The sequence below is a fragment of the Parus major genome, chromosome 2 (assembly GCF_001522545.3).
Source record: "Parus major isolate Abel chromosome 2, Parus_major1.1, whole genome shotgun sequence".
In the NCBI taxonomy this organism is placed as follows: domain Eukaryota; kingdom Metazoa; phylum Chordata; class Aves; order Passeriformes; family Paridae; genus Parus; species Parus major.
Window position 1 is genome coordinate 21,207,871 of NC_031769.1, and position 12,346 is coordinate 21,220,216.

General features: G+C 38.0%; 2 protein-coding genes across 4 annotated transcripts in view; both read left to right on the forward strand.

Annotated features, from left to right (window-relative positions):
* The window catches only part of LOC107215556, a gene marked incomplete at its 5' end in the record, with an annotated part of 821,761 nt that overhangs the window by 296,818 nt on the left and 512,597 nt on the right, over window positions 1-12,346 (forward strand). The window lies entirely within an intron of this gene.
* Window positions 1-12,346, forward strand: part of ADAM22 (ADAM metallopeptidase domain 22) — a 56,009-nt gene that overhangs the window by 14,869 nt on the left and 28,794 nt on the right. For all 3 annotated transcript variants that reach the window (XM_033511833.1, XM_033511835.1, XM_033511834.1), the window contains exons 8-17: window positions 438-522; window positions 964-1,054; window positions 2,903-2,954; window positions 4,807-4,906; window positions 7,614-7,685; window positions 8,119-8,211; window positions 10,573-10,653; window positions 10,871-10,921; window positions 11,193-11,256; window positions 11,786-11,891. In XM_033511833.1, coding sequence (XP_033367724.1) covers window positions 438-522; window positions 964-1,054; window positions 2,903-2,954; window positions 4,807-4,906; window positions 7,614-7,685; window positions 8,119-8,211; window positions 10,573-10,653; window positions 10,871-10,921; window positions 11,193-11,256; window positions 11,786-11,891 — 795 coding nt within the window. The remainder of the gene's footprint in view (window positions 1-437; window positions 523-963; window positions 1,055-2,902; window positions 2,955-4,806; window positions 4,907-7,613; window positions 7,686-8,118; window positions 8,212-10,572; window positions 10,654-10,870; window positions 10,922-11,192; window positions 11,257-11,785; window positions 11,892-12,346) is intronic.

Consider the following 12,346-nt stretch of genomic DNA (forward strand, 5'->3'; position numbering starts at 1 on the left):
ACATCAGCACTCCTCAGTTAGAGATGTGCTGTTTCACTAGACCTGTGCACTGGGAGAATGGTGTCCTCTCCTGAACTCTGCCTGGAGCATGTGCCAGCAGAAGGCACTCGCTGCAGTAGAATGTCAAGAAACATTCTTGTTTCTGGGCAGATTTGAGTGGTTTGGCAAAATAGTCCCCTTCTTATATTAGGTAGTCTGAAAAGTAAGAAGGAAGATGGTATAAGTTTTCTGGAGATAACTGGTCCTGTGAGGTTTGGGAGCGATTATATGTTTTTCCCATTTGTTTTTTGCATAGTTTGCAGCACAGTGGTAGCATCCAGCATTTGCACATGCCAGCTTCTCATCTGGAAATCAGAAGGGTAGATACTGGAACAGGCAGGTGCAAAACTCATGGACAGAGCAGGGTAAACTTCTTTTTCTTTTCATTTTGTTCAAAGGGGGAGTCGATTTCAGAGCAGTCGAAGTGGTGTAGCCCACACTGGTGGAATCTGCTCCTTGCTTAAAGGCGGAGGTGTGAATGAGGTAGGTGGGGATACTGGCATGAGCAAAAAGTGGTGAAAATTTATCTGCATGGAATTTATCAGTGCAGACGTGTTCCTCAAAATATTTTTCTTTTTTCTTGCTGTAGATGATGTAGAATCTTAGTGCAGCTCTTTAGAAGGGACACTTCAATGAAGAGCGATGAGTGAATAAAGTCAATACACTTCAAATACACTTTTAAGCAAATTCTGCAATATCCTGTCATTCATATTTCCAGCCACAATGCCGAGAGAGACAAACTTTCTCTTACTTAGCTTGTCTATAAGCCAGTGTTTAGTTTTCATCTGTCTACCCTGAATAAGAGTTACAACAGTGTGTATCTGATTTTGCCTTTTTTTTGCCTTGATATGAGAAAAGCTTCACTTGAATATGAGATACCTGTGTGTTACTGATTACTTTTCCTACCTTGCTTGTTTCTTTCAGTTTGGAAAGCCAGACTTAATGGCAGTTACCCTGGCACAGACCTTGGCCCAAAACATTGGCATTTTCTCTGACAGAAGAAAACTTCTAAGTGGTAATTTTATTTGCTTTTTCACTCTGTCTCAAGAGAAAAGTCTTAAAAAATGGAGGATATTATCAGTGTCTTTCTGATATGTACTTTTTCCTTCTGTTTCTCACAATGTTGAAGTATTTTTATTTCTTGCAGTAACAGGAGAAGGGTCTGACGTATTAATTTTCCTCTAAATGAATGCTCTAGTATCTCCCTGCTCATAATTCCTGACAGCACTGGTGTCACCATTTCATCCAAAATAGACCATAAAGGTGCCTCCCACTTCCATTCATTTCAGGGAGACTGGTGTCCCACCCACAGACCAAATGGCTGCCATCTTATGACACAAGGATGGGAATATACATTATTTGATGTGGGAATAATGAGGAGCTTCCTCAGTACTGTTACATAGAACAGTTTTACCAATACAACTTTTTATCTGTTTTACTTGATTCACTTCCTCTTGTAGATTACCCAAAGTCCCTGTTTCTCTGTTAGTTTACCCAAATCTCCAGTATTTGCTACCAGACTGCTACCATTTCTTTTCTGTAACCATGGTATTCAGTTACTTAGTTATCCTTGTCTGCTTACAATGCTTTAATCTCCACCACTGTGCCAGCAACAAGCACCTCGCCTTCCCGCTTCTATGTTATGTGAAGTCCCAGCCTGATATGATTAAAATAAAAATACTGTTTTGAAACAATTTAGATAATGAACTGGACTGCAGACTTACTGGATTGTGCATGCTTATGTGGCCTATGTTTAAAAAGATAAATTACTCTATTGATTAATGGATTTTTTTTTTTCAGGCATTATAAAGACAATATATAATGCAGAGGTACCTCTGCATTTAAAGGACTTTTTTTTCAGATTATGTAATACTATTTTAAAAAATACTTAGAAATGTATAGGTTGCTCTATCCTACAGACGTGTTCAGTATTCCTTTTCCAGCCACATATTTTTGAGTGGATGTAGGGGCAGGGTAAAAGTGAAAATTATTGTAATGGTGATTCCCTTTCTTTATGGCTGAGAGAGGCAGGATGCTGTTTTGGTAGGGTGAGAGTGCAATTGTCAGACAGAGCTTCGTTTCCTTTCTAATTGTGCTTTTAAAAGGGAAGCAATAAACTGATGTTCATGTGTACGGTGAGAGAAGTTATGGAACATGCAAGTGGAAAGCATTTCTACTGAAATTTAAGTGAAATTAGTGAAAAGTGAAAAGCTTTGAAAGAGGAGGATTGAGAGCAGAGCAAAGTGATCCCAGCTGGCAGGGCAGAAAGGAATTGCATGGGAAAGGGAGGCAGGCAGGGGAGGGAAGAAGGGAGGGAGGGAGGGAGAGTAGAGGAAGAAACTGATAGATTCTCCTGTACTACCTTGTGTTCATTGATCACCATGCTTTTTTTTGGTCTGAATTATTGTTTGGGGTTTTTCAAGGGAAGATTTTCAAAATCACATTATCATAGTCGAAGAAGAGAACTAAAAAAATAAAAAATAAAATTATTCTTTTATTTTTTTAACTCTGAAAATTTGGGAAGTGAGTATCATCACACAGAAGACAAGAAAGCTGACTCATGATTTGCAGGTGCTGAAGACTGATACTGCAGCTTCTTTTAAGAGAAGGAAAGGAAAACAAGACATATTTTCAAAACTAAGGATTGCATATAGAATCATGTGGAGTTTTTAAAAATTTTGGCATGGTGCACAGATACACTTAAATTAAGGTGTGCAATAAGCCAGCAAATTATTGTTTTCAACTTGTCTGGAAATATGAAATGGAATTAAGTGCAGTGTTCTTTTTATGGTAAAAATTGTATTATTTTGGACCCACAAGACTTGAGATGTAACTTTTTTTATCTTTTTATTTTTTTTGTTAGGTGAGTGTAAGTGTGAGGACATGTGGTCTGGATGCATAATGGGAGATATGGGGTAAGATGTCACTAGAGAAAAGTCATGTTCTTCATACAGTGACATAAACGAAAAGTGTGAAAAGTTTTCTCTTTTGCAGTTTAGCAGAGTATTTTTGATGACGAAATTTTCAGAAAGTAAAGTATTAGGTATATACCATATATATAACATAAACACCTTCAAAGAAATGTGTGAATAAATGAGTTCATGAGAAGGGAATGTGAAGATTTTTGGTGAATGCTGATTTCACTTGGAAAGCACAGGGCTCAACAGTCAAGCCAGGTCATTGCAGAAAAGCAAACCAGGCGTAACTTATTTTCTCATGCAAGTTTGCTATTAAATTGTGGAAACAATGATTCACCCTAATTCTTAAAATCCTATAGTGAAATTTCTGAGGCATGTCTTTTTTTCAGTGTTTTTGTTGGAATCTTTCATCTGTCTCTATCATTTTTAATGCCCAGTTTTTCTGACATGGTTAGAAAAACTGCCCCCATTTTAGGCTGAGTATGTTCATGCCCATGTATAGTGTCACTGGAGAGATTTTAACATAGTGACTAGTGAATCAGCAAATTTTTGCTGCTGGATGAAATTTGATGCTTTCTGAAGTACACTCAGTCCCTAGCACCTTTTACTACAGGTCTGTCTATTATCATGCATATGAATTACATTACAGTCTAGTTTTAGATATGAATTACATTGTATTCTAGTTTTAGATATCTACAGGGCTCAGTTTTTGATTAATTTCTAATAGATCCACAAATTTTCACAGTAGCTTTGTGATCAGAAAATTTTTGAGAAAAGTATGTCTCATTCAGACCTCTTTGAAAATGTGAATGTATGCCCTTTTTACCTTAGTATACCTGAAAACATACCTGGTAGGATTTTTCTGATTTTTAGTAACTTAAAAAGCCAGTCTGAGAGGCATTTTTGATTCTTGTAAAAGTTAAAAATTCCCTTATTAGGGCCTTTAAATTCTTTATCTGAAGTTCAAACCTTTCGAACTATTTGGGACATGAAAAAGATTTGTATTTACCTAGCTTATTGCTGAACTTTGGTGAAATCCACAGCCTTTTAGTGTTTAGACCTAATTCATTACAGATGGAAAAAGCCAATTATGTTTTGGAAGCTGCCTCTCCCCAGCAGTGCAGGATAGCACTTTGGCCAATATTTTTATATCCAGTGATAGAGGAAAGCCCTTGAGACTTCAAAATCTCCTTGAAGCATAAGTATTTTCATGACTATGGACCTGAATATAAAGATCACTGCACTTGCCTTGGGAAAAGTTATTTCCCTGTGGAAAGGATCCATGCAAAGATTCTCTGCATCACATTGTTTTTAGGTGGGGCACTCAGGGGCACTCAATTGTTACTGAGTAGGACAGATGACAGAGGGAACCTGAAATGGCAGGTGTTTGTTAGAAGCATGTCTAAAATGGCATAACTCTACTATATAAAAATTCTGTGGTTAAGGGATCCATTTCCTCTAAGAGAGAAACAAACTATAAGTTTTCTTTGTCTCCTGCAGTATTTATGGGAGGAAATAAATATATTTCTGAGATCAGACCTGTTAGTGGAACAAGTCACGCTTCTGCAAACAACACACTAATCAGATTTGTGCTGTTTGGCCTGTAAAAATGTAGTGAAATGTTCTAGACCTCTCACATTCCTTGAGCTCTGTGTCATTGTTGAAATTTCCTTATTATTTACTGGAAGGATTTTCAAATTAGATAGACTTAGAAACAGATAGTCACTCTGATTCCGAACATGTTTTCCTTCTTTTTCTGAAGTGTAACATTATATTTCCTCTTTTTCAAAAAAGGAAAGTACAGTGTAAAAGCACCAGAGAAAGTAATCCTTCTACCTTATTCTGTTAGGTACTATCTTCCAAGCAAGTTCTCCGAGTGTGATATTGAAGAGTATCATGAATTTTTAAACAATGGAGGTGGAGCTTGCCTTTTCAATAAACCAACCAAAGTAAGCATTACATTAATGTTGAATATTATTTCTATTCTATTGCTAATTTTGATGAAACCAAGAAAAATGAAAATTATGTTGGAAAAAACACCTGTAGTTTGATAGTTCTGGTTGTTTCTAACTGTTCAGGTAATACATGGGTGTAAGTAGATTATCTTAATTCATACTAGTTTAGAAATTACTTTAAAATAAATTTCTAATAGAGTGGTTTCATGTCCAGTAGAGTACCCACAACCTCTGATCAAGAATCATCCCTCACACAATTTGTTCTGAATATTGTAAATACAATACAATTTTGTATTTACAGCAGGTCTGCAATGGAGGATTTGCAGCAGTGTTTCAGTATATTCCTGCTCCATTTACTGAGGCATGTGTTAAATGTAGAGCAAGCAGAATAATGATCTTGACTCTTTTCTATATATAATTAATGTTAACCTGTATTTAATGGCTGTCTTTCAACAAGCAAAAGAAAGAGGTTAAGACAGAAAGACAGTCCAATGTGGAAAAAAGACTTATCTGGTAAACAAAATGGTCACAGATGTAAAAGAGAAGAAAGTCAGTTCAGGAGTGATGCATGCTCCTTCTGGTGAACCTGAGAAAAAGTGCATCTTCTGACAACCACAGGATTTCACTAAAAGTTAAAGAAGGGAAAACATCAAATTGGGACAAGCTGAGCCTGCTTATCTCTTTAAAGTCTCTTTCGATGAAGGAGTATATTGCTAGAAGTGGAGAGAAAGCACTGTAATTCATTAATAAGATGTAAAATTTCTTATTTAGAATGTACCTTTTAGAAGTTTGCTTTTTTTCCATCTCATTAAAGGTGGAGAGAAATACTGGTAGATTTATTTACTTGCCGAGTGAATTGTTTATATAGTATAATGTGTCTTACTTGGTTTTACTTTAGTGATTGTGCTCATTTACACATCTGTCAGTTGGAAAAAACCCCAATTACTTTCCTTTCAATTTAGTTTAGCAGCACTTTAGGGGGTTTTTTGATGGCATGCAGAAATGTGAGTTTGATGAGGAAGCCAGGGTGATTTAGTCTCTTTTATGCATTGTGGTTTGGGATGGTTTAAAGGTTTTGTCAATGGATGTCTGTCTAATTAACAAAGCTGTCAAACATGTGTTTCCTAACAAGGGTGGTGAGACACAAACTAGTTTTTATTTTTTAAGCATTATGAGATAAAGGAAAGCTGATGTGACAAGGTGCAGCGTTTGGCAGTGCTCCACTCTTAGATCAGCTGTAATCCCAAAAATTACATCAATGGCTGCTGGAGCAGATTGAACATATGCTCTTTTCAAACGAATGGATGAATGATATGACTCTGGGGAAAGGTTATTCAATTTGCTCTTAATGTTTGTGTTTTTTTCTCTTCAATTTCATTTTTAGCTGTCCCTATGTACTGCACCAAATTGGCCCAATAGTGCAAGGCAGAATGCTCTGTTACTGCAGTGTTTTTGTCTCTGTTGTGCAGTGCACTGAGAGATACTGAAGAAGTTAAGATGTCTGGAAAAATACGCAGGAAACAAGCAGTTTTAACAACTCTTTAATAATTCTAAGGGCTTGCATACATTTTATGTTAAATTCTACATGTGCATTGCATGCTGCAGTCAAATTTCCATTTCAATAGGGGACCTAATAATAGCTCATCAGCCTGTGCCAGGCTGTGGTTTGTGGCACAGTGAAGTACGTGGGGTGATGCTCCATCCTGTGGGCTCCTGACAGAAAGGCAGCAGCCGGTGAGAAATGCTCTACACCATGTATGATGTACTTGTGCAGATGGCTCAGGAGCAGAGTGATTTTTGGAGTGGTCCTAGTTTAATTGGAGAACTCAAAGGATTACCTGCAAAATTTTAGTCTGGTGACACACTTAAATGACTTCTCATTTATGTAATAAAAGCTACTATTATGTTTTCTTATGTCCAAAGGAAAAAAAAAATATTTTCTTTTAGAAGAACTACCTTTTAAAGTTTTAGGAAGACAGAAAAAATTAAACCAGAAAGAACAGAATGTAAGTGTCCCTTAGAAGAGGTTATTGCATACAAATATACAGATTTTGATTTTTAAGTTACAGTCCAGTGGGAAGGCTGAAAGGGAGGATCATCAGCAGTACTTCCTGTGCACATCTGCCTGTCATACATACTCATAGAAAACTGCAGAAAGTTTCCTTGTGGTAGAGGAAAATAGAAAGAAAAATCCACCTGCAACAAAAACTGACAAAGAAACCTAGCCTCTCTCCTTCCCAAGCGTTTCTGAGCCACATAAAAGGACTAAATTTTATGGCTATTACTTCTGATCTTAGAGTGCAGGCTTTAACCTTTCAGCCCTTGTCACTTGAACTCCAGAACAACAGCAACTGCTGTGAAGATAATGAAATTGTCGTATCTTTAAAATGTTTTTTTTCCTTTATTGTCACACCTGTTGTTTTTTTTTGTTTGTAACTTCTACTCAAACTGAATTTACTGTAAAGCTATGACCTATGCACAGAAGATACCATGTGACTCTGCAGCATTCCTGTATTAATTTTCAGGAGTATTGATTCTCTGTATGCTTCACTGGTGTCAGTCTGTGTCTCCCTGAGTTGTGGGTACTGTTTTTCAGTTAATGCATTTGGAATGCTAGCTCAAAAACCATGTTGCACAAAGCAAATATGACAATGAGTCCCTTAACAGAGACATGCCCTTTGATTTCTGAATTTCCATGCAGCTTCTGGATCCTCCAGAATGTGGCAATGGCTTTGTGGAAGATGGAGAGGAATGTGACTGTGGGACAATAGCGGTAAGTGCAATGTACTTTAAATTACCAACTAGATTTTTCCAAGAGTTGGTACTGCACATTGCTGCTGTTAATGATAAGTGGAGGAAGACAAGCAAGGTGAAGGTTGTGTGCCAGGGGTTCATAGTAATAGCTGCCTATGCAGAAGCAGACCTTCAGAGACATAAAAGAAAGCATTTTCCTTGATGGACCTAGACTGAGGTGCTAAAATGTTAGTATTTAATGGTTGACAATATGAAGTTAGAAAAATTATTTTTTATCTTGCACAGGAAGCAGCAGTCTCATGCCCCACAAGTACATGCCTTTTTCTGCCTCTAGGTGCCTAAAAGAATGAATGAAAATCCATTCAGGTAGCATGCTAAGACGAGAAGTGGTGAGAGCTTGGGCTTCATGTGCTTTTCCCATGTATTCTGTTGTGTGTGTGTGTGTTCCTCAGGAGTGTGCCAATGAAGGAGGAGAGTGCTGCAATACCTGCACCCTGACCGCGGGCTCCCAGTGCAGCAACGGGCTCTGCTGTCGCAAGTGCCGGGTAAGGGCAGTGACCTTCACTGCAGCAGCCTGCTGGGAATGCATCCAGGTGGCTGCAGGCACTACAGCACACGTGTTTTCCCTTGCAGACCTTGTGATTACTCTTCCGAAAGCTTACCTTTTAAAACTGGCTGAAATCTGATTTTTCTGAGGGTGTACTCTGCCTTTTAGGCCTGGCTTTCTGGGGCAGGGACTGCCATCAAATGCAGAAGAAAATGGAATCCTTCCAGTTTCAGACAAGTTTGAATCAGGTTGAAGTTCTATGAGATCTCATTAGACATCCTTGCTTAAAGGATAAATTAACCATAAAGGTTTCATTAAATGCCCTTGTTTTTTCACTATGAGAATGAGGAGGCATTGGAACAAGTTGACTAGAGAAGTTTGGGATGCCACATCCCTGGAAGAGTTCGAGGCCAGGCTGGATGGGTCTTTGAGCAAATGGAAGGTGTTCCTGCCCATGGCAGTGGTGTTGGAGCTAGTGATCTTTAAAGTCCCTCCCAACCCTAACCATTCTGTCATTCTGTGAACATGCACATCCTTATCCATGTGCCACTCCCAATGCCAGGTGTGTTGCTCTGGATTTTCCCCATGATACTGAATGGGAAAATCATACCACAGAGTGTCTGAGGGAAGGATATAGTAAAAAACACAAAAGTGCAGCCAGCAGAATTACACAGAAGGATTCATCTAAAAGACACCTGACTTGAGTTTCAGTTTGGTCAGCCTGTGTCTCATGTTTGGACTGACTGAAATACCATTGAGTGAAGGGAATCAAGCCTTATGTAAACTGTAAGGTATTCTTCTTGATATATCAGTAAATAGTAAAAGGAGGTTTAACCAGATCATGCCTTAAGGGCATGATGTACTAATTTAGTAAAAAACATAATTAAGTATTAATATAGTTGAAACGGTGGTGTACTATGCGTGATATTTTTATCTTTGTCTGTGCACATTTGAGGGTTTCACTTCATTAGGAAGATCATTAATAATAACTGTGGGCCACATTCTTGACTTTGTGCTCATCCTAATGTTAAAAAAAGAAAAAGCACAGATTATGCTGGAACACATCACATTTCCCTAAGCACATTCTTTTTTTAAATGTAATAATAAAAATAAATCTGCAGATTGCCAGTGTGGGTGAATTTTGCTCAAGAATCCAAGTCACATAGGCACCATATTAAGGACTTTCAGAACGAAACAAAGCTTTTGTATACCTGTCTTATTTTTTTGCAAGTGAGAAAAGGGTTTATCTACTTAGAGAGTGGCAAGGATGAGTGAATGAACAGAAAAGTAGAATTTTACAGAACATATATCCCTAGGAGGTGTTTATCAGGACAACTCAAAATACTGTATATAATAGTTCCCAAACTTGGGGTTACCTTCCCCTGTAATATGCTGCCTGAAAGCAGGAGTGAAGGAGGGGTTACAAGCAATATGTGGTGATTACACATCCCAGAATCCTGCAGTGTCTCTGACATTTGTGTCTGCTTGCATTTTTCCAGTGACTAGTAGAAAAAAGAAGCTGAGGGCTGAGAAAGTACCATAGTCTAGCTCTTCCACTGCTCCCACCAGCTGTGGAATTAGCAGCTGTCCCCCCAAAAATATATGTTCATGCAGATCCAAAATAAAAAAATCACAGGCCTACAAAATGAACTGGGTATCACAGTCTTAAGAAAACTTTGAGGAAAAATAAGGAGTCTGTAATATGTCCATGACCAGGAACACTAAAATTGCCTCAAAGGAGATGTCTTCCTTCTTTTCCAGGTCTTGAGACTTAGCAAATAATTCTTTAGCCAAAATGTCTGTATTAGGTCACTGGTACACTTTTCATTGTTAAATATCCAGTCCCTTAGAAAATGGTGTCAAACTGTACAGGATTCAGTACATTTATTAATAGCTCCTGGTCTGCAACAACAGTGGGGTATTAAAATAACTAAAGTGTTTATACATAGAGCTCTGCAGCGTTCTTCATCCCCAGAGAGAAGATCAGGATGACTCCTTCTGTTCTATAAAGAAGAGTATAATAGTCACAAAAAGGCACAGTGACCTGGTAGGATAATTTTGCCAGCCACTGCAGTATTGGCTTGGACACCTCCAGGGATCCCCTGTCCCAGGAGAGACTTCTCCTGCTCGGCCCCACAATCCATGCCCTTGGGAGGGTGTGCCTCAGAATGGTACCACTCGCACCAGTAAATGGCTTGAGTGGTGCAGCATACACACCAGGGAAAGGAGAGTCTTCTCATGTCAGTCAGCATGTGAATATTTCCTTTTTATTATTTTAGATAAAACTGTAAGGAAGCATTGCATATAAGGCAAGATATGGAAAAACCAAGACAATAATTTTCTGTGCTTTTATTTCCAGTTTGAACCTAAAGGAGTTTTGTGTCGAGAAGCAGTGAATGATTGTGATATTGCAGAGAACTGCACAGGAAATTCCAGCCAGGTGATTTTTGTGTCTTCTATTCATGAGACAAAAAACCCCACCTATAATCTTGAAATTACTATGTTTTGTATAGTATGGTGTGTTAAAATTGCGTTAAATCTGTTGATGCTGAAAAAACAGAATAATATTGAAATTATTTTTCATATGACTTTTGTTGTGTACTTTGCTTTCATGATTGTCTAATCTATGATCTATTACCTATTTTCTCTTTCTATAGTGTTCTCCTAATATCCATAAAATGGATGGATATTCATGTGATAACAGGCAGGTAAATAGGACTTCAGTTTGTTATATATTCTTTCTGCTGTTATATATTGCTTTTTATAGATTTTTTTTTTAAGATCTTTGGAAGTCACCTTGGGACAGTTTTGCTAACATTCATGAGTTTTGGGTGCTAGTCATATTTTGGATGAAAAGACAGAATCACATATTTATTGCCTCAATATAAAGTGTGTGACTAATCTTTATGTTAAAGAAATACATATTTCAGAACATCAAGTAATTCAAAATATTTTCTGCATTTTTTTCTTTCTTTCTAGGGTATTTGCTTTGGAGGAAGATGTAAAACCAGGGACCGGCAGTGTAAATATATATGGGGTGAAAGTAAGTGAATGTTTCTAAGTTGTTTGTAATACATGTGGCTTGAAAGACTATCTTAGCTAAGAAAAATTATGGAAGAGACATATTCAGAACCTTGAAAACATCTAGAATGGTATGTCTCTCCCTTTCTTCCCCCATCATTTTGTCTTTCCATCCTCTTTTCCAGCTCTTTCTCTAGTGTTGGTTAATTTACTGGTGTTTCTTCTGAAATCTGGAACTTCAGTTCTCATTAATAACCATCTAGTGAGCCTATACTCATGTTCATTAGTTTATTGCAGTGGCTTCTGGACACTTTTGACCAATAAACTTTCATCAATCTGAACAAAATTTCCAAATTAAAAAATAGTCCTGTGGTGCCATCATAAAGATTTTAACCAAGAAGAGCACTGTGCAGAGTTTCATGGGCCACCTGCAAATCATGGTGTTTCACTTCACCAACTGGAAAGCTGTGCTTGCTTTGATTGTATCCCCATTTCTCATGACATGGCTTTTCGAAGTCGTCATCTTAGAAGAGATTTGTTTCTGTTTTTAGAAGTGACAGCAGCTGACAGGTACTGCTATGAGAAACTGAATATTGAGGGGACTGAGAAAGGAAACTGTGGAAGAGACAAGGACTCTTGGATACAGTGCAATAAGCAGTAAGTTGATCCATTTGGAAAGTTACTAGAATGAGGTTCTTACCCCTGATCCAGTTCTTTAGCTGGCATGAAGAGACTCAGAAATTCCCTCTGTGGATCAGACTTCTGGCCTTCTCCTGCAGACCTTTGTGCAAGAAATCCTGGATGGAGCAGGGTGCCAAGAAGAGACGATCCCTGACAAGAGAGCATCATCTGAGCTTGGGAGAGCTTGGACCAAAGTGGCTCTAGTACTCAGTGTGGGTTAGCAGTGCAGAGGAGAGCAGCCTTTGGTTTCACATCTTGGTGTGGTGTTCACTTTTTATGCTGTGCCATTGCATTGCTAAGTTGTGTTCACTTTTCATGATATTATAACTTTCCAAGTATATACCTGCCAAGTTGCTGCCAAAAGCATTTTTTCACATTCTGCATATATGCAGTTGATTAGTTCTGACAATTTCTCAACCTTTCACCTGTCC